Source organism: Cololabis saira, chromosome 12, assembly GCF_033807715.1.
Source record: "Cololabis saira isolate AMF1-May2022 chromosome 12, fColSai1.1, whole genome shotgun sequence".
NCBI lineage: Eukaryota > Metazoa > Chordata > Actinopteri > Beloniformes > Belonidae > Cololabis > Cololabis saira.
The window spans coordinates 939,326-962,330 of NC_084598.1; the positions used below are offsets into that span (position 1 = coordinate 939,326).

At 45.5% G+C, this 23,005-nt stretch overlaps 1 protein-coding gene across 7 annotated transcripts in view; it reads left to right on the forward strand.

Annotated features, from left to right (window-relative positions):
• The window catches only part of nckap5l (NCK-associated protein 5-like), a 118,096-nt gene that overhangs the window by 81,740 nt on the left and 13,351 nt on the right, over nucleotides 1-23,005 (forward strand). For all 7 annotated transcript variants that reach the window (XM_061735133.1, XM_061735132.1, XM_061735131.1 and 4 more), the window contains 6 exons: nucleotides 5,728-5,766; nucleotides 5,866-5,985; nucleotides 11,055-11,147; nucleotides 11,416-14,312; nucleotides 19,392-19,521; nucleotides 22,574-22,646. In XM_061735133.1, coding sequence (XP_061591117.1) covers nucleotides 5,728-5,766; nucleotides 5,866-5,985; nucleotides 11,055-11,147; nucleotides 11,416-14,312; nucleotides 19,392-19,521; nucleotides 22,574-22,646 — 3,352 coding nt within the window. The remainder of the gene's footprint in view (nucleotides 1-5,727; nucleotides 5,767-5,865; nucleotides 5,986-11,054; nucleotides 11,148-11,415; nucleotides 14,313-19,391; nucleotides 19,522-22,573; nucleotides 22,647-23,005) is intronic.

A 23,005-nucleotide genomic window follows, 5' to 3' on the forward strand; every position in this document is an offset into this window, starting at 1 on the left:
TGTAGGGAGAGAATGAATGGAGCCATGTATGGTGAGATTTTGAGTGGAAACCTCCTTCCATCAGCCGGACATTGAAGATGAAACGTGGCTGGCTCTTTCAGCAGGACAATGATCCAAACACATCGCCCGGGCCACGATGGAGTGACTTCGTAGGAAACATTTCAAGGTCCTGGAGTGGCCTAGCCAGTCTCCAGATCTCAACCCCATAGAAAATCTTTGGAGGGAGTTGAAAGTCTGTGTTGCTCACCGATAGCTCCAAAACATCACTGCTCTAGGAGGAGATCTGCATGGAGGAACGGACCAATCACTGCTGTAGAGGAGATCATGGAGGAACGGACCAATCATGCTCTAGAGGAGAGATCATGGAGGAACGGACCAATCACTGCTCTAGAGGAGAGATCATGGAGGAACGGACCAATCACTGCTCTAGAGGAGATCATGGAGGAACGGACCAATCACGGCTCTAGAGGAGATCATGGAGGAACGGACCAATCACTGCTCTAGAGGAGATCATGGAGGAACGGACCAATCACTGCTCTAGAGGAGATCTGCATGGAGGAACGGACCAATCACTGCTCTAGAGGAGATCATGGAGGAACGGACCAATCACTGCTCTAGAGGAGATCATGGAGGAACGGACCAATCACTGCTCTAGAGGAGATCTGCATGGAGGAACGGACCAATCACTGCTCTAGAGAAGATCTGCATGGAGGAACGGACCAATCACTGCTCTAGAGAAGATCATGGAGGAACGGACCAATCACTACTCTAGAGGAGATCATGGAGGAACGGACCAATCACGGCTGTAGAGGAGATCTGCATGGAGGAACGGACCAATCACTGCTCTAGAGGAGATCATGGAGGAACGGACCAATCACTGCTCTAGAGGAGATCTGCATGGAGGAACGGACCAATCACTGCTCTAGAGGAGATCATGGAGGAATGGACCAATCACTGCTCTAGAGGAGATCTGCATGGAGGAACGGACCAATCACTGCTCTAGAGGAGATCTGCATGGAGGAACGGACCAATCACTGCTCTAGAGGAGATCATGGAGGAACGGACCAATCACTGCTCTAAAGGAGATCTGCATGGAGGAACGGACCAATCACTGCTCTAGAGAAGATCTGCATGGAGGAACGGACCAATCACTGCTCTAGAGAAGATCTGCATGGAGGAACGGACCAATCACTGCTCTAGAGGAGATCATGGAGGAACGGACCAATCATTGCTCTAGAGGAGATCATGGAGGAACGGACCAATCACTGCTCTAGAGGAGATCATGGAGGAACGGACCAATCACTGCTCTAGAGGAGATCATGGAGGAACGGACCAATCACTGCTCTAAAGGAGATCTTCATGGAGGAACAGACCAATCACTGCTCTAGAGGAGATCATGGAGGAACGGACCAATCACTGCTCTAGAGGAGATCTGCATGGAGGAACGGACCAATCACTGCTCTAGAGGAGATCTGCATGGAGGAACGGACCAATCACTGCTCTAGAGGAGATCTGCATGGAGGAACGGACCAATCACTGATCTAGAGGAGATCATGGAGGAACGGACCAATCACTGATCTAGAGGAGATCTGCATGGAGGAACGGACCAATCACTGCTCTAGACGAGATCATGGAGGAACGGACCAATCACTGCTCTAGACGAGATCATGGAGGAACGGACCAATCACTGCTCTAGAGGAGATCTGCATGGAGGAACGGACCAATCACTGCTCTAGAGGAGATCATGGAGGAACGGACCAATCATTCCTCTAGAGGAGATCTGCATGGAGGAACGGACCAATCACTGCTCTAGAGGAGATCTGCATGGAGGAACGGACCAATCACTGCTCTAGAGGACATCATGGAGGAACGGACCAATCACTGCTCTAGAGGAGATCTGCATGGAGGAACGGACCAATCACTGCTCTAGACGAGATCATGGAGGAACGGACCAATCACTGCTCTAGAGGAGATCTGCATGGAGGAACGGACCAATCACTGCTCTAGAGGAGATCTGCATGGAGGAACGGACCAATCACTGCTCTAGAGGAGATCTGCATGGAGGAACGGACCAATCACTGATCTAGAGGAGATCATGGAGGAACGGACCAATCACTGATCTAGAGGAGATCTGCATGGAGGAACGGACCAATCACTGCTCTAGACGAGATCATGGAGGAACGGACCAATCACTGCTCTAGACGAGATCATGGAGGAACGGACCAATCACTGCTCTAGAGGAGATCATGGAGGAACGGACCAATCACTGCTCTAGAGGAGATCTGCATGGAGGAACGGACCAATCACTGCTCTAGAGGAGATCTGCATGGAGGAACGGACCAATCACTGCTCTAGAGGAGATCTGCATGGAGGAATGGACCAATCACTGCTCTAGAGGAGATCTGCATGGAGGAACGGACCAATCACTGCTCTAGAGGACATCATGGAGGAACGGACCAATCACTGCTCTAGAGGAGATCATGGAGGAACGGACCAATCACTGCTCTAGAGGAGATCTGCATGGAGGAACGGACCAATCACTGCTCTAGACGAGATCATGGAGGAACGGACCAATCACTGCTCTAGAGGAGATCTGCATGGAGGAACGGACCAATCACTGATCTAGAGGAGATCATGGAGGAACGGACCAATCACTGATCTAGAGGAGATCTGCATGGAGGAACGGACCAATCACTGCTCTAGACGAGATCATGGAGGAACGGACCAATCACTGCTCTAGACGAGATCATGGAGGAACGGACCAATCACTGCTCTAGAGGAGATCATGGAGGAACAGACCAATCACTGCTCTAGAGGAAATCATGGAAGAACGGACCAATCACTGCTCTAGAGGAGATCATGGAGGAACGGACCAATCACTGCTCTAGAGGAGATCTGCATGGAGGAACGGACCAATCACTGCTCTAGAGGAGATCTGCATGGAGGAACGGACCAATCACTGCTCTAGAGGACATCATGGAGGAACGGACCAATCACTGCTCTAGAGGACATCATGGAGGAACGGACCAATCACTGCTCTAGAGGAGATCTGCATGGAGGAACGGACCAATCACTGCTCTAGACGAGATCATGGAGGAACGGACCAATCACTGCTCTAGAGGAGATCTGCATGGAGGAACGGACCAATCACTGATCTAGAGGAGATCATGGAGGAACGGACCAATCACTGCTCTAGAGGAGATCTGCATGGAGGAACGGACCAATCACTGCTCTAGACGAGATCATGGAGGAACGGACCAATCACTGCTCTAGACAAGATCATGGAGGAACGGACCAATCACTGCTCTAGAGGAGATCTGCATGGAGGAACGGACCAATCACTGCTGTAGAGGAGATCATGGAGGAACGGACCAATCACTGCTCTAGAGGAGAGATCATGGAGGAACGGACCAATCACTGCTCTAGAGGAGAGATCATGGAGGAACGGACCAATCACTGCTTTAGAGGAGAGATCATGGAGGAACGGACCAATCACTGCTCTAGAGGAGATCATGGAGGAACGGACCAATCACGGCTCTAGAGGAGATCATGGAGGAACGGACCAATCACTGCTCTAGAGGAGATCATGGAGGAACGGACCAATCACTGCTCTAGAGGAGATCTGCATGGAGGAACGGACCAATCACTGCTCTAGAGGAGATCATGGAGGAACGGACCAATCACTGCTCTAGAGGAGATCTGCATGGAGGAACGGACCAATCACTGCTCTAGAGGAGATCATGGAGGAACGGACCAATCACTGCTCTAGAGGAGAGATCATGGAGGAACGGACCAATCACTGCTCTAGAGGAGATCATGGAGGAACGGACCAATCATTGCTCTAGAGGAGATCTGCATGGAGGAACGGACCAATCACTGCTCTAGAGGAGATCTGCATGGAGGAACGGACCAATCACTGCTCTAGAGGACATCATGGAGGAACGGACCAATCACTGCTCTAGAGGAGATCATGGAGGAACGGACCAATCACTGCTCTAGAGGAGATCTGCATGGAGGAACGGACCAATCACTGCTCTAGACGAGATCATGGAGGAACGGACCAATCACTGCTCTAGAGGAGATCTGCATGGAGGAACGGACCAATCACTGCTCTAGAGGAGATCATGGAGGAACGGACCAATCACTGATCTAGAGGAGATCTGCATGGAGGAACGGACCAATCACTGCTCTAGACGAGATCATGGAGGAACGGACCAATCACTGCTCTAGACGAGATCATGGAGGAACGGACCAATCACTGCTCTAGACGAGATCATGGAGGAACGGACCAATCACTGCTCTAGAGGAGATCATGGAGGAACAGACCAATCACTGCTCTAGAGGAGATAATGGATGAACGGACCAATCACTGCTCTAGAGGAGATCATGGAGGAACGGACCAATCACTGCTCTAGAGGAGATCTGCATGGAGGAACGGACCAATCACTGCTCTAGAGGAGATCTGCATGGAGGAACGGACCAATCACTGCTCTAGAGGACATCATGGAGGAACGGACCAATCACTGCTCTAGAGGAGATCTGCATGGAGGAACGGACCAATCACTGCTCTAGACGAGATCATGGAGGAACGGACCAATCACTGCTCTAGAGGAGATCTGCATGGAGGAACGGACCAATCACTGCTCTAGAGGAGATCTGCATGGAGGAACGGACCAATCACTGATCTAGAGGAGATCATGGAGGAACGGACCAATCACTGATCTAGAGGAGATCTGCATGGAGGAACGGACCAATCACTGCTCTAGACGAGATCATGGAGGAACGGACCAATCACTGCTCTAGACGAGATCATGGAGGAACGGACCAATCACTGCTCTAGACGAGATCATGGAGGAACGGACCAATCACTGCTCTAGAGGAGATCATGGAGGAACAGACCAATCACTGCTCTAGAGGAGATCATGGAGGAACGGACCAATCACTGCTCTAGAGGAGATCATGGAGGAACGGACCAATCACTGCTCTAGAGGAGATCTGCATGGAGGAACGGACCAATCACTGCTCTAGAGGAGATCTGCATGGAGGAACGGACCAATCACTGCTCTAGAGGACATCATGGAGGAACGGACCAATCACTGCTCTAGAGGAGATCTGCATGGAGGAACGGACCAATCACTGCTCTAGACGAGATCATGGAGGAACGGACCAATCACTGCTCTAGAGTAGATCATGGAGGAACTGACCAATCACTGCTCTAGAGGAGATCATGGAGGAACGGACCAATCACTGCTCTAGAGGAGATCATGGAGGAACGGACCAATCACTGATCTAGAGGAGATCTGCATGGAGGAACAGACCAATCACTGCTCTAGAGGAGATCATGGAGGAACGGACCAATCACTGCTCTAGAGGAGATCATGGAGGAACGGACCAAAATACCAGCAACAGTGTTAAAACCTTGTGAAAACTTACAGAAAACCTTTGACCTCTGTTATTGCCAACAAAGGGTATATATAAAAGAATTGAGATTAACTTTTGTTATTGACCAAATACTTATTTTCCACTACAATTTGCAAATATATTCTTTAAAAACTTTACAATGTGATTTTCTGGGTTTTTTTTTTTGTCATTTTGACTCTCTTAGTTGAAGTGAACCTATGATGAAAATTACAGGCTTCTCTTATCTTTTTAAGTGGGAGAACTTGCACAATTGGTGTCTGACTAAACACTTTTTTGCCCCCTGTAAATGCTCTCTTCTGTTTTCAGGTGGCGAACCATGTGGTCCAAGCTCTGCTAAACCAGAAGGTAACGTATAGCTCGGCTGTGTTCAGACCTCTCTACGTTGTCATTACAGACAGGAATTTCATTAATTTGAAGCCTTTGATGGATTTTTTTCCTGAACAGGATCTGAGGGAGGAGTGCATCAAGCTGAAGATGTTAGTGTTTGACCTGGAGAGACAGAACCGAGCTCTTTGTGAGCTTTTCCAGCAGAAGCTCCCCAACCACCCCCCAGCTCACTACCAGGTAATGCAGTGACTCCTCCAGAAACCTTCTCAGATCTTTTAAATGGAATTAAAACAATCTCAGCTTAACAACAACACTGTAAAAAGGCAGGAGCAGAATGGGATAATTAGGAAGCAACCACTTGTTCAAAACCTCTGTAGCTGCTCTTTTATTTACTCTGCAGACGGCAGGGAAGAATATCAGCATGACATGCGAGGATTTGGACAGAACTGCCATCAGTACAGCAGTTGTTAATGTATCCCCGGTGTCTCTGAGTTCACAAGTGTTGCAGGAATTCAAAGCTCAGTTAGATGCAACGTGGTGAGTTCTGCTCTCCTTCCTGAGTGTTGCACCACACACAAAAGTTCTGATGTGCTGCTCCGGCTCCTGGTGCTAAGCTTTTCAAACACTTCTGCCATAAACTTGTTCTAAATCTACCTTGTTGTAATGCAAATAAGCTGGAAAAAAGGAGCAGGCGGTGCCGTCTGAAGATAGTGTCTAACTTGTAAAAATCTATAATGGTCTTGAACTGATATGTAAAATTCTTTACCGAGTTGTTGAAAGGATTTTAGTGTTGATCCATCAAATAGTTGATCAATGTTCACCAGCCCCTTTTTTCATCCATTTCTTAAAACCCATGTCGGTCCTAGATAGTTGAAATTCTGGATTTATTGCAATTTTGGTAACTCTTGAGATTCTCAGACCATATTTTGAATGTTTTCTCAGTCCATTCGTTTGTTAGTTTCAGTTTTTTTCATTCTATCTGACTCTGATAAATGGTAGGTCCCCTAGTGGTACTGGACAAGAGTTCTGCTCAGGTATAGATAATGGCCGGGTTTCCCAGATCCGACCTCTCTTAAGGATTTAAGAGAGGTTCAAAGAAGGTTTCAACTAAGAAGGGACCCTAAGATACGGGTGTTTCCCAGATGACTTTTTAACACCGTTCTTTAGTTTCGCTCTTTCAGAAGCTCTTTGGAGGAGCTGTCCGGTTCTGAAACCAAATCAATCGATGCCAGGCATATCGATCACCGATCACTATCAGCGCATTTTCACACGCAGCACTGCTACCTAACGCACTAATTCCCTGCTGCCTGTGCGTTATAATGGAAAATTAAGATGATAAATATCAATTACGCTTTTTCATGATGCAAACAAGACTGCAACTAGATAAGAAGTAGTCTTGGTAAGAGAATAATGAGGAAATGTATTGTTTTTATTAAAAGTGAAAGATGGACGAAAGGACAAATTAACTTAACGATCATTCAGCATATAGGACCACATTGTATCCTCCTGACTAGTAAAACAGAATCCTTCACCTCAAAAAAATATTCAAAAGTTTATTTAGCTGCTTGACCGTTTTCACTTTTGCATTCATCAACGTTGTATTTGCGGATGTGTGGAGACACGCAGCGGGTGTGGAGACACCAGTGTTGGGACTAACGTTATTTAGTAACGGGTTACAGTAACGCCGTTAGTTTTGCGGTAACTAATACTCTAACGCATTACTTTTTAAATTCAGTCACGCAATTACCGTTACCAAACGGTGCGTTACTCCGTTATTTCTGGATACAGTGAAGCTTTTTTTCTCTGCACGCGGAGGCCGGAGGAAATGTAGTGTGTGTGCGTTCAGAAACATGACGGTCATGGCGAGCCAAAAGAAGGTGAGTTTCGCAACGTGGAATTACAGCAATCCCTGTTTTTTCGCAGGGGTTATGTTCCAAAAAGAAGATAAGTGAGATTCTTTTTACAATTATAGAGGGCTTCAAATTGCAGAGATCAGTCCCGCCTCGCACGTATTCCACTGCTCTTCTTATGCTGCTGCATCCCGACTGGTAGCGTCTTTTTCTCCTAAAGCCGCGGTGCAGGTGGGTTTTTTCAAGAGAAGAAAATAGTTATGGGTCGTTGTTGTCGCTCTTTTTGCTTCTGGGCAAAAAGATTCTTATAAACCGACATGCCACCATGGATTATATCTGAGACTGTAATGAACGATTCATCAAAGGTTCTTGAGCTGCTGCTGAAGCTCATTGGCCGTTCTCAGCTTGTTGCTAAGCAACCAACGTTATTGATACAGGAAGTGAAGAAGCGGGGAGACTTTTTAGAATGTAGAACACGATGCACAATGTAAATCCATACAGTACCTGCTGAAATGAAGGCTAGAGGGGCATGAAATGGGAGCATTTAAAATATTGTTTTTATTTAAACTAACTAAAATTTACTTTTCATAGTAACGCATTACTTTTTGGTCTAAGTAACTGAGTTACTGAGTTACTTTTTAATGAAGTAACTAGTAACGGTAACTAGTTACTATTTTTCAATAACTAGCACAACACTGGTGGAGACACGCAGCACTTGCTCCTCAATGCACTGATTCCCTGTCATCACACATATAGGTGCTCGGGCTCAGGCACGGCAGGAGGATCGGTGTCACGGCTGCCTGGACAGCCCGGTCCGACAGCACGTCCAGGGGATTGAAGTGCTGACACAGGAATGCGTTGATAAAAACAGTTCTGCTTCGCGCACGGCAACGCGGTTGATTTGCAGCGAGAACATGCTGTATAGCAGCCAAATTATCAAATAAATGATATTCATGATGATCGTTTTATTTGTGCGTAATGCATAAAACATATACAGGAACACACTTGTTATTCCTTATTTTTCTTTTTTTTTCCCCCTTTGCTGTCACCAATGAATGCTAAACAATATAAATCTAAAGTATAAAATAGATCAACATTTGTGCGGGGTGCATTGTTTTAATATCTCATTGCTTGGTGTGATATTGATTTGCCGCGGACGCGGCTGGATCTGTGAGTCTTTTTTCACTAAGATGGTTGTAAAGACTGGGTCAGCAGCATCTTTCATTTCCTTCTTAATGAAAGAGATTCATTAAGAGCAACTAAGAGCAACTCTGGGAAACCCGTTTTTCTTTCACAGGCTCCTTAAGAATGTTTGAAAGAAGTCTTTTGCTTTTAAGAGCTACTTAACTGATCTGGGAAACCGGGCCAATGTTAGTTTGTTGATATACGTTAGTAAATCATCAGCAAACAATGATATTTTATACTCTTTTGGTCCCTCATCAATTATTCCCCATATGTTTTTATTACTTCTTAGGGACGGATATACTTGCTGTTTGAGCCTGTGCATCCAAACTGATTATTAAAGATGTTTGTTTATTCTTTTGAGCTGTTATACTATTTATAGTTCTTTTTATATTATTTGCTCCCTGTCGCATTGGGATAAACCCCGTTTGATCAGGTTTAATCAATTTTGCCGCAATTTTCTGCGTTCTTTGAGCCAGAATATTAGTCAATATTTTCAAATCATAACCTAACAGACTAATCAATATCCCTCACATTTTGTTGGATCTTTCTCCTCTTTATATAGCACAGAAATAATCGCCTCTGACCATGTCTGTGGAGGATCCCCTTTTGATAAGGCATAATTAAAAACTTGAACTAATATTGGTGATAACTGCAAAAGATCTATAAAACTCTCCAGGTAGCCCATCGGTTCCCAGAGATTTATTGTTTTTCAGTAATGTAATTGTTTTCTAAACTTCCTGTTGCATTATTGGCTTTACAATATCTTGTGCTTCCTCCTCTGTCAATCATGGTAGCTTTATCTTTAAAAAAAAGTCTTTATATTCGTTCTTTGAGAATTGAGATACAGTCTGAGTCTGAGAAGATTGCATTTTCTAAATATGCGACATTCCTGAGTAGTTGCTGTGGTGGCCGGTGGTGCTCTCATGTGTCAGATATGTGATATGATGTGATGCATCACAGAGACGGTTGGTTCAGGTCAGAACTCTCACCACCTGCTTTGTTTCATCTCAACATACATGAGGATTGTCCTACTGGTCCTGAGCTGGCCCTGCTTTAATGTTACTACAGAAATACTACAGAAAAGAGCAATGAGTATTCTACACAACGCAGGTTACAAGGATCACACTAATCAACTATTTCTACAATCCAAATCGCAAAGATCTTGTCAGTTTCAATACAGCACAACTAATGTTCAAAGCAAAGAATAATTAATTACCGGGACAAATACAGGGGATGTTTTTTGAAAGAGAGGGAGCTCCAACCTCAGGGGTCAGTTTGATTTTAAAGTTCTCAACAGACTCAACACTGAAGAGCTTCTGTATTATATATGTATTATTATATATTATATATGTCGACCTGCGGATGAAACTGTGGAACAGCCTGAGCTTGGAGCTAAAACAAAGTCGAAACATATGACCATTTAAAAAAAGATACAAAGAAACATTCTATTCAAAATACAGATGCGAATTAACATGTAGATATGTACATTTATTGATATATATGTAGATATATAGATGTATATTATGGATATCGATATGTTATATACGTATGTTATATATATATATTTATGTATGTTGTATGTTATATGTATATAGATATGTTGAGTTATATTATACGTACAGTATTTATATATCTATATCTGTATTAATATGATTTATAGATATGTCGATATATAGATTTATAGTAATTTTTATGTATATAATTGGAGGTAAATACATGAACCAGTGTATATACAGCATATCTACTCTTATATAGTTAATCAAGTATATTGTTATATCATTGCTGTCTATTGTTCTCTATTATATTGTAGTATTATAGTAAAGTAATGATAATGTAATACCATACATTATAATTACTTCTATTAGTACATACATACATAGTAGCAACTAAATGCTGGGCGTTTGTTTTGTTTTCTTTTGTTTGCTTTTATTTGTTTTGATTTTGACTATATTTATATATACATATAATTGAGTATTATATCACTGTATAGAACAGTTATTAAAGTAGGTATGGGTGTTTTATAAGTAAGCTTATTTATTTTTTTATTCCTTTTTAACATGCATGTTCGAAATAAAATCATCAAATCAAAATCATGTTTTGTGCACATGCAGTTAGATCTCTTAGTGCTACTGTATATTAGCAGCTTTCCCCAACTGTTGGGGCTCTCAAATTCACTGATGTCAGTGTGTGGGTGGAGGCCGAGGTGGAGCTGCTTCACTGATTCAGTCTGTCACATCTGTGTGCGTGTGCGTGTGCGTGTGCGTGTTCCAGGTTCAGGCAGGTCCTCTCCCAGACAACAGTTCACAGATGCACAATGACTCGGCCAAACAGGTGGAACCTGCACAGACTGAAGCACAAGCCAAGGTGATTATCACGCAGCCCAGCAGCCAAACTTTGTCAGACATTGAGAATGAAACGGTGGTATTATATCCTACTCTAAAGTTAGATCACAGTCCCCGCCAGCCTGTGACCTTCAAACAACCGTGACATTTATTGTTTTCAGCTATGGGGTGACCTCGCTGATAATTTCTCTCTCACTTGTTTCCTGTACGCATGGACTCAAATGTCTCCGTGAACTGAATAGTTCAGCTCTCACTAAATGATATGCTGATGCTTATCTTTCTGTCCAAAGGGAAATGGCTACTGCACACAGCATGCCTCCCCAGGCTCCTGCGGCACTGCAGCCTCTATGGAGGCACTGTCTCCTTTCTTCAAAAAGAAAGCACACATCCTCGAGGTCCTGCGCAAGATGGAGGAGACGGACCCGCTCAAGTTCCATCCGTCCACAACAACCCTGCCTTTCTGCGACTACAGCCAGGTGCTGATTTCCACCGAGGCTGTGCTGGCCTCCGCAGACCCGCTCCCACGGCAGTGCAAGTCCCACCACACATTCTGCCACTGCTCCTGCTTGGACACACACCAGCATGTTAATAGTGACGGATCAGTGAAGTGTGAGGGGGGGGACACCTGTTGTTTACGCTGCAAAAGAAGCCCCGATAGCCCTTCAAAGCCATGCAACCACGTCTGTACCCCTTTGAAAGTCATCTCTGCCGCCCAGAGCTACGTTGCTCCTGATGCTGCTGCTGCGAGCGACTGCCACAGTAAGACCAGAACAGACCAATCTGTACCTCCATCCAAACAAATGGCAGTTAACGAAGTCCACCAGCAGCCAGCGGTTGCCACTGGCAACTCATCACTCACAGAAATGGTGCGTCAGAGCCTGGAGTTGGTCAAAGCAGAGCGTGATAAGTTTGAGAGTCACGTAAAGTCTGCTACCTCTGAGGACCTCTCTGCTCTCTGTGCCCCTGCCCAGCTACCTAACTCTGGGAGAGAGTGTGCACAGATCTCCCTCTGTGATGTGGACACAGGTGATGGCATTGGCAAAGACGTGGCTCTATCTTCCAACGCCATCTTGAGGGACACCTCAGCCGTCCAGGAGAAAGACGGCACAGATGAAGAGGCTTCCTCTGTGAGAGCCAGCGCGTCCGTCAGCCCCAGCCCCTCCTGCCTCAGCGACGTCAAGGCCGCCGCCATCAACTCCCCGTCCAAGCTGCTCAAGTTCCTGAAGATCCCGTCAATGGGAGAGAAGTGTCAGGCCTCCCCCTCGGCGGTCCGCCTGAGCCCTCAGCTCACACGCAACTCCAGGATCCCCTGTCGCACCAACAACTACGAGGTGTACCACTCCCCTGTTCCCTCCCGCAGAGTGACCACTGCAGAGCGGTGCAGGCAGCCCCCTCCCCCACCCTCCAGGTCCGAGTCCTACCCCGCCACACATTCAGCACCGACCTCCCCTCCACAGCCTGAGGATGTTTGCCCTCTGCCCGTCAAGGACATAAGCTACAGTAGCCTCTCCGCACCTAAAGCTAGTGCCGGTGCTGGGTTGAAGTCCGGGGCCTCCACTGCCCCGTCCTCTTGTTCACCTAAGGTTTCTCAAAGGGTCCCTCATTATGAAAATGTCTGTGATATTTCCAGCTCTAGAGAAGATGTAACAGCCAAGGATCTTGAGAGGAGGACCACCCTTTCATCTCAAGGGAAGGCAAATGGTGGCGAGAGGAAGCTTATCAAATCACTGCCAGAAAGTGTCCTGAATCCTCCGCCACGACAAAAGCAGTCATCTTCATCAACTTCAGAGTCAACATCAGGCGATGAGGAAGATTCTGACAGCCCAGTATGGGTTAATCATCACAGCCTGCCCACCTCATCTGCAGTCAGCAAAGCTCAGAGCAGAGTGAGCTACTCACAAACCAGAGAGAAACAAGAGGTGGAGGTCAGGGAGGTCAGTGTGGCGAGCTCTGATGTCACCCAACCTCCAACTCTTGTCAGAAAGAGTGACTCCTCATCTATCCCCAAGAGGCCCACGGCTGTGGCAGCCAGATCTCAGCCTGATTCCAGTCATCATGCTTTCAAAGACAGACTCGCCGCTTTGGGAAAGCTAAAGAGCTCTGAGGATTTACAAGCCGGCCTCCGGCTCGTCGACACAAACGAGGGCACCTATGGAGAGGAGAGGAGCAAGACAGTAGAGAGGCCCATGGATAAAGAAGAGCATAGACATTCAAAATACACCGATTCTTTGGATGGTAAACCTAAAATGAACAGTGTTGGTTTGAAATGTCCAGGTACTTCCCAGATCTATGAACAGGCAGTAAAATTCCAGTCATCTGCCAACACTGGGGCTAAACAAGAACTATGTGTGGCCAAGGTAGAGGGCCCCAAGAGCAAAATTGGATTACTGTCGCCCAGTGCAGATGCCCCTCAGGTGTTGAGGAACAACATTAAGTGTCCTGGCTCCTTGAACTTGTCTTACAATGTCAAAGCCCCCCAGTGTAGCAATAGCCCCAACAAAATCCCTCCAAAGTCTCCATCCAGACCTTGCCAAGGCCCCTCTTTCCAGAGAGGGGGGAAGGCTTCAGAGGCCCCACGTTACTCGTCCAAATCAGAGGAAAGGTCCAAGATCAGTGGAAAGGGGAAGAAAAATCCATTGTACGGAGACAGCCTCCCACCTCCTCCTCCAAGACCTCCAGTTTCTGAGGGGGAGAAGCCCTTGCAGCCAGTTCCCAGCCCGCAGTCTGCTATTGAGCAGAAAGTGATGAAGGGCATCGAGGAGAACGTGCTTAAGCTTCAGGAGCAGGACAGAGGCGGTCAGGGGAGTGAGGTCAAACAGAAAGCCTCCAACGGCATTGCCAGCTGGTTCGGCCTGAAAAAGAGTAAACTGCCAGCACTGAGCCGCAAGACCGATGCCACCAAAGCCAAGGATGAGAAGAAGGAGTGGAAGATAAACATCCCCTCAGTGGGCAGGGACCCTGTGAAAATGGCCACCAGGTGTAAAGAAGGTGTGGAAGGTCTGAACATTTCAACGTTGATGGAGAAGGCGGAGGGGCTGAGGAGAGCCCTGGAGGAGGAGAGAGCCTATGTGGAGAGGTCTGGGCGGGGCCACTCCTGCGAGGTGGTCATGGACCAGGCTCAGGGACAGCTGGCCGTCATGTACCGGGGCGGCCGCTCCGACAACTTCATGCAACAGCTGCTCAACAGGTAAGGACTCATGGCTGGCTCATTCCTAGCAAAACCCATATTCACACGTAACATTTAGCTTCAGGAAATGTCTCGTTTACTTCTGAGCAGAGACGGCAACACTATATTCCAGCCTGATCGGTGAGACCCACACTCCGGTCCTCGAGGGCCGCAGTCCTGCATGTTTTAGAGGTTTCCTTGCATCAACACACCTGGTTCAAAGTAACAGTCGTCACTAGCTTGTCATCAAAGGCCACATTTCCGCATAACCGGTATTTACAAAAACGGATATTTACCCCTCTAGGTTTTGAAAATTACCATAATTTCCAGGAACCTGCATAAATAGCTGTTTAGTTGCTATGAGCAGCCAAACCTACAGGGGGCAGTGTAACGAGAAGATAAAGTCATGCTAGCCAATCAGAATCCTGGAAAAAAACATCAACAAATGACACGTGGCCAAACAAATTGTAAACACAGGTCGCACACATGACGTTGACGTTTCTGTTGCGTAATGTGACGTTCTGAAGCCTAAATGTCCGTTTCCTTCTGTTTACAAGCAAACGTGAAGACGGAGTTTTTGAAAATCTCCACTTTGGCCGGAGTTTTGAGGAATGATGGTTTTTGGAGACTTTGAGCTTCGTTTTCGTGTAAACGAACGGCCAAAACGCATGAAAACACCACCATTTTTGCTCCGTGTAAACTGGGCCAAGTCTGGACAGTTCTGTTGTTGACCCAACTCCTTGTATCACGGTGTGCTGAAGCAGGGGAACATGTAAAACATGCAGGACACCGGAGTCCGACTTTACAACTGTAGAAAGACGTAGGGTTTGGCCGCTCGGTGGCGCAGTGGGTTAAGCAGCGGGCCATATACTGAGGCTACAGCCCTCCTCCTGCAGCGGTCGCGGGTTCAAATCCAGCCCGCGCACCTTTGCTGCGTGTCTTCCCCGTTCTCTCTCTCTACCCCTTTCCAGTCTGCATCTCCAATAAAGGGCCACTAGAGCCCAAAAAAAACCTTTAAAAAAAAGAAAAAAAGAAAGACGTAGGGTCTGAAAATGCCCCGTAGGGCCTCCCCTCCCTGGGGCAGCACCAACAGATGGATATCAAACTACCTGCTCAGCACTATGACCAGGCACAGCCACGAACCAGGTGATACAGATGAGACTTCACAGCAGGTTACGCCCACTGAGTGTCAGAAAGACTGAGTGGCAGCGTAAACTTTCAGTTTGAGAACTGGAAAACATCTAAAATGGGAATGAGCTGTTGTGCGATCGACTGTACTCATAGATTTAGCAAGAAATCGGAGTTATCGTTTTACAGACTGCCGAAAAATAAGCTTAAGAGAGACAAATGGATTGCTGCAATTCACAGAAACAACTGGATTCCAGGCACCGAAACATGGATTTGTGGTTCCCATTTTGTATCAGGTAATGTTGGATTTTTGGGTAGCTAACATTAAACGGTCAAATCATAAAGTTCAGTGTCCTCATCACTTTAATTTCTACAACAAATCCTGCCTTGAAGTCGGACCAAGCGTCAAGACTTTTGTAAGCCTTTAAGCTTTGCTTCTTGTATTTCCCCGGCGTAGAAATTAAGTACATATAAATATCAGGAAACTTACCAGGTTCCAACGGCTGCAGACGAGAGATTAAATAGTCCACTCAGCCGCGGCTTGTTATAAAACTAATGATTTCAACTGAAAACACATTAAAGCATGAATAACTGATTTGATATTAATGTTTTTTGGTAAGTGACCGTGGTATAAGCGGAATAATGCCCTTCGAGGTGACATTAACATAAATATATGGAAGCAGAGGACGGTTTGCCTGCGCGAAGTCGGGCATTATCCCTTACAAATTAAAGGCAGTTGGACTTGACAGTGACCCGTGGACTTGACAGTACCAAATATGAATGTCCATGGACCACTGGTTCTTGGGGTAACTGTACCAAATATTAATGTCCATGGACCACTGGTTCTTGGGGTAACTGTACCAAATATTAATGTCCATGGACCACTGGTTCTTGGTAACTGTACCAAATATTAATGTCCATGGACCACTGGTTCTTGGTAACTGTACCAAATATTAATGTCCGTGGACCACTGGTTCTTGGTAACTGTACCAAATATTAATGTCCATGGACCACTGGTTCTTGGTAACTGTACCAAATATTAATGTCCATGGACCACTGGTTCTTGGGGTAACTGTACCAAATATTAATGTCCATGGACCACTGGTTCTTGGGGTAACTGTACCAAATATGAATGTCCATGGACCACTGGTTCTTGGGGTAACTGTACCAAATATGAATGTCCATGGACCACTGGTTCCTGGGGTAACTGTACCAAATATTAATGTCCATGGACCACTGGTTCTTGGTAACTGTACCAAATATTAATGTCCATGGACCACTGGTTCTAGGGGTAACTGTACCAAATATTAATGTCCATGGACCACTGGTTCTTGGTAACTGTACCAAATATTAATGTCCATGGACCACTGGTTCTTGGTAACTGTACCAAATATTAATGTCCATTGACCACTGGTTCTTGGTAACTGTACCAAATATTAATGTCCATGGACCACTGGTTCTTGGTTAATGTACCAAATATTAATGTCCATGGACCACTGGTTCTTGGTAACTGTACCAAATATTAATGTCCATGGACCACTGGTTCTTGGGGTAACTGTACCAAATATTAATGTCCATGGACCACTGGTTCTTGGGGTAACTGTACCAAATATGAATGTCCATGGACCACTGGTTCTTGGGGTAACTGTACCAAATATGAATGTCCATAGACCACTGGTTCTTGGGGTAACTGTACCAAATATTAATGTCCATGGACCACTGGTTCTTGGTAACTGTACCAAATATTAATGTCCATGGACCACTGGTTCTTGGTAACTGTACCAAATATTAATGTCCATGGACCACTGGTTCTTGGTAACTGTACCAAATATTAATGTCCATGGACCACTGGTTCTTGGGGTAACTGTACCAAATATGAATGTCCATGGACCACTGGTTCTTGGGGTAACTGTACCAAATATGAATGTCCATGGACCACTGGTTCTTGGGGTAACTGTACCAAATATTAATGTCCATGGACCACTGGTTCTTGGGGTAACTGTACCAAATATTAATGTCCATGGACCACTGGTTCTTGGGGTAACTGTACCAAATATGAATATCCATGGACCACTGGTTCTTGGTAACTGTACCAAATATTAATGTCCATGGACCACTGGTTCTTGGTAACTGTACCAAATATTAATGTCCATGGACCACTGGTTCTTGGTAACTGTACCAAATATTAATGTCCATGGACCACTGGTCCTTGGTAACTGTACCAAATATTAATGTCCATGGACCACTGGTTCTTGGGGTAACTGTACGGGTCACTGTCAAGTCCAACTGCCTTTAATTTGTAAGGGATAATGCCCGACTTCGCGCAGGCAAACCGTCCTCTGCTTCCGTATATTTATGTTAATGTCACCTCGAAGGGCATTATTCCGCTTATACCACGGTCACTTACCAAAAAACATTAATATTAAATCAGTTATTCATGCTTTAATGTGTTTTCAGTTGAAATCATTAGTTTTATAACAAGCCTATTTAAAGCCTATTTAATGGACTATTTAATCTCTCGTCTGCAGCCGTTGGAACCTGGTAAGTTACAAAGTTTTTGAACAAGCCATAACTCAGTTTCCTTGGTAACACCTCAGGGTCTGACTAACACCTGGAACAGTCACTACCGTCCCATAAGGTCCTTAATGGACACAGTGTTGATTCTCCAGTAACTAGGACGGACCTGAGATACGACTCAGCAAGAGATATTCTAGTCCGCTCAGCTCCGCTCGGCTATGCTACAGTAACAAACAGGAAATATATTTTGTTTCAAAGAATCAAAGTCCACACATAGTTTCCAAAATGGTTTTATTAAGCTACATATATATATATTAAGATTTGCCGGACTTCTGCTCTTTACCGTCCTGAAGTAGCCGGCTCTTCTCCCTGAATCTCCGTTGCCGTGGTTACCACCTGGCAGCTGATCCAGCGCAATGATATTATTAAGATATCAGGCAATTTGACCAAACTTGTTTTCTAGGTGTTGATTATCACTTTTAATGTTCACCTGCCAGCCAATCAGAATGGAGTATTCACACAGACCGTGGTATAAAAGCCGATAATCGTCTGTTATCCCGTCTTCTCCACTAGTTGCAGCTGTTTTTGCTGATGTTTTACCACTCAGTGTGAGTAAGGGAGGGGGGGGGGTCGTCAGTGCAGACCCTTTATTCAGAGGGACAGAAATGGGAGACAGTTGTGTTGAAAAGTAAAAGCCTGCCAGAAAAACCGCAAACACATCTACCTTCTAAAGGAGTGATTTGAGTGTTACTTCTGTTCAATTTCCGGAGAAAAAGCTTGACTCTTGAACTGTAGCGTAAATCCTCAGCTGCAGCCATCTACACTGATTAGATCCACATTACGTTGCCGTTGTGTCGCTATCGTGTTAAACCTGCCCAGAGGCGCGCGCTACAACGATAGACTGATTTGATTGGCTTCCCAGGACCTTTGGGCATATTTATTGAGCTTCAGTTCAGCTGGACGTACCTGCATCCAAATAACAAGTTTCTAGTGGTACATCTAGATTTCAAGGCTAACCATATTCATTATGAGAATCCACAGTACTACTGAGCTTTTGCCTCTTTCCAAATGACACGCAGCCATTGTATTAATGGCTTAAGGAAGCTAAACTATATTGAAGATGTCATCTGATGGAAATATGACGCAGCCTGCCATAAATTAGATTGGCCTAAAATAAACAAACTGAAAAAGAGCCAACTGGGGTTAAAAATCGAGACAAACAAGCAGGATTACAGGTTGTTCATGATAAAAGTTTGAACTTTATTCACCTTTGAAGGTGGTGGAGGATGTATTTATCACATTGTCAAGCTAGGGTTCTCTTGTCTTTTGATGAAACTAATATGGCTTGGCTGTGGCTTCATATTTGCATAATTGTGAAAGTGCTCCGTCACGTAGCTTTAACTTAAAGCTGCATCCAGAACACATTCAATCCAGTTTTGTGTTTGCTGACTGCAGAGTGGACGGGAAGGACGTGATCAGTGTGCCCCAGCGCCGGCTTTCCTTCGACTGTAAAACCTCCAAGCCGGTGTTCAGTCAGCAGAGCGAAGTCATCAGTCACACCAGCAGCCACGACGACATGGAGAAGGTACCGTTTCCTGACCCGGGATTCACACTGAGGCGTCACAGGCGTCACAGACGTCCGGCTGCCCTTCATTGTCTATGAAAGCGCTGCGAGAGGCAGCAGAGGCGTTGGAGGATCCAGAGCGTCAATTTGAAGTTGAACATTTTTTAACTTGATGCAAATAAGCAGCGGCGACGCCGAGGCAGCGTCCAATCACAGACCGGGATTTCTTAAGCAAAAAGCCGCAATGCAGATTGTACTTTCATGTAAACACAAACGTACACTCACTCACATGCGTACATGAGCAGAGCTGTCACTAACACACTTATTTTATCAGGAATTAATATATTTCATCCAGCAAACTGACACTTTTGCTGATTTGACTGCTGTTTTTACCTGAACTGCTCATGTGAAACAATAACTGATGGTTGAGGAGCTGGATGGTCCGAATGATTTTATTTGTTACATCGATCCAACGCAAAATAATTAAAAACCGTGCTAAATAATCACAAAATACAGTTTAAACATTATGACCAGATCCGCTGGGAGCCGGTGTGTCAGTCAGTACGTTCACATGCAGCGATTCAACATGGTTGGAGATCTGATCAGATAATGACATGCAGAAGATTGGATCAACTTATCTGATCACACATGCTGGATTGAGATCAGACTGAATCAGATTGAATAAGCCACTGTAACCAGAGCATGGCTGACTCCGTGACGCTAGGTGGCGCTGTACCCGAGGTAACCATGGTAACCATTTCAACAAAGAGCCACTTCCGGTTGACCTCCGCTTAACAACAAGGAAAGGAAAAAGTGCATTCTAACTGCTTTCCTATTAATAATCTGTCTAAAACAGCCTTTCTCAACCTTTTTTCAGTCATGACACCTTTCAAAAGTGAATAAAATCTCACGACACCCCAGAGTAAAATATAATTAAAAACCGCACTGCGTCGCTCTCACTGTAAATGCATAAGTCCCGTTTATATGGTATCAATAACTTGAACACGTTAACTGCCCCAGAGTAGAAGTCATCGTTCACTATTGTGCTTGGTTGCCACGCTGATGGACAGAAACTATGGTGACTTTTAAAAGAAAAGACTGCCTAAAGAGACTTTTCCAGCCGGCTTCACGCCGGCTGGAAAAGTGAAGCCTGATTTATGGTTCCGCGTTAAATCGACGCAGAGCCTACGCCGTAACGTACGCGGCGAAGCGCGCCGTACGTGCGCGTCGCCGCATAACCTACGGCGTAATCTCTGCGTTGGTTAACGCAGAACCATAAATCAGACTTAAGGCTGCACCGGCGTGTGAGCGACGGATGACTGAGAGGGAGAACAGTTTCTCCAGGAGTGGAAGGCAGCGGACTGGCACAGCTGATTTAGCGGAGCTCTTTAATGCAGAAACAGAGGATGAGACTTAATGGGTTTGATTAATGTAAAAACTGAAATAAAGTAGCCTACAATCAAACAAAGTTTTGCTCCCGCTGTATTTTTAAATATGCACACTTGTGTGCGTGTGTGTGTGACTGACACACGACTGAGGGTATGCCTTTCCACACGGCGCCCGTATGGTCGCGAAAATACAGTATTTATATATTAAATGTCAGAATAGGAAATATTTTGACGACACCCCTGAAGCAGTCAGACGACACGGTGCTACTACTGAGCAGCGTTGCGTCGTCTCCTTTCACTTCCGGGTGAATCCCCTCCCCCGGGGGAAAACCCCACCCGGGGGAAATTCTCGAGCATGCGCAGACTGTAATATCCATGTCCCCGTACACATGGCATTAACAAGGCGGTTGCGACTGGCTTGCGACTGGTTTATCTAGGTGCTGCAAGCGGGTTGATGAATCCGGTCTGATCAGATTGACTTGACTGACTTAAGGTGTTCACATGCAGTTTAAAAGTCAGTACGATGTGTGCAAATGATCTCCAACCAGCTTGAATCGCTGCATGTGCACGTACTGAGTGTTCACTCAGACAGACTGCAGCTTCACCGGGACCAACGATGATGGTGGATGTTGATCCAGGACCAACCTGGTTAAGGATCAAACTCACTCTTATCTACGCAGAAATAACGCTGAAATATAAAGAAGGCTAAAGTGTGATCCCTGGTGAGAGAGGAAACTGAAGATGTGCAGCTATATATAGATATATGTAGACTATATGCACTTGTTTCCCTCCAGTTCTGCAGCTTGAAGCCCCGCCCCCTCCAGGCCCCGCCCCTGCAGGCCACGCCCACTACAGGGCCCCACCCCTGCAGACCCTGCAGGCCCCGCCCCCTGCAGGCCCCGCCCCCTGCACCGTCAACAGACTATAGTGAATCCACCAAGCAGCGATGCATCAGGAGATTTTTGACACTTTCAGTGTGAATCCAGCATTACTGATCTGTGGTTCAGAGACTGGAATGAGCCGATAAGAGACTGACAGGAGGATCTGGAGAAACCCCATCTCATTTAAATCAAATCAAACTTGTTTATGTGGGATCACCTTTCAACTCTTAACCTGGCTAATTTGAAGGAGATCTATTATGGATCTAATATCTATTTTAAACAGGCCTTGAATGTCTTAAAAACAAGCTTTTGTTTGTTTTTTTGCTAAATAAATTAGAAATTCTGCCTCTGATCCATGTCTTTATCTTCCCATTCTCTAACCTCATTATCTATGCAGGATTCTGAGTGGGCGGGGCTATGATAATGAGGCTCTGTGCTGATTGGCTGCCTGAATGACGTGATACGAAAAAATGGCGGAAGCTCCGGCCGGCGGAGTTAGTTGTTAGTGGTTTCACACATCGGAGGCCAAACTATGTAAATCACTCTGTCGTTCCGTAACTTTGGGGATCAGAATCTTATTGGCTCGTAGATCCACATGACACTGGACGGCTCATCCGGGCGGCTGTACAGACACTGCAGAATCTGGTTGTTTCCTCCTCCTCTGAGTTGGCAGGCTGAGGGGAGACCACTTTATATATGTTAAAGCAAGAAAAAAACTGTTTTTTTTATAATAGGTCCCCTTTAATTGATTGAGTAAAGATTCCAGTACATTTACAACTCTTTCTACTTATTTTCTCTCTGCAGGGATGTGACAGAATCGGCAAGCTCACATCAGATGAAAACCTCTCAGATTCAGTTCACTCTCAGCACTTTGCAGGTGAGAGACATTTGCTGGGAGTTGGGGCACGTTTTAACGGTTCCTGAGTTCTGAAGGTCAAACTGTCCGGCTCGTCTTAAAGAGACGTCTCAGATAGCAGTACATTATGAACACACCTCATTCTGAGGAAATAGTTGTAAAAATATTATTTTTAAAAGCACAGGCTTTATCCAAATGTCGATGCAAAGTAAGATAATAACTATTATTGACTTTTATAACTTTAGATACAGGTACATCTACTTGGCTAAATTAAAAAGTTGTTTGCAGCAGTTTCACGTCGGCCGCCTGCTGTGTTTTTAATTGTTATTTTTCAAATGCAGGTTAAATGCTTTCTTTTAAGTACAATTTGATGGATTAAA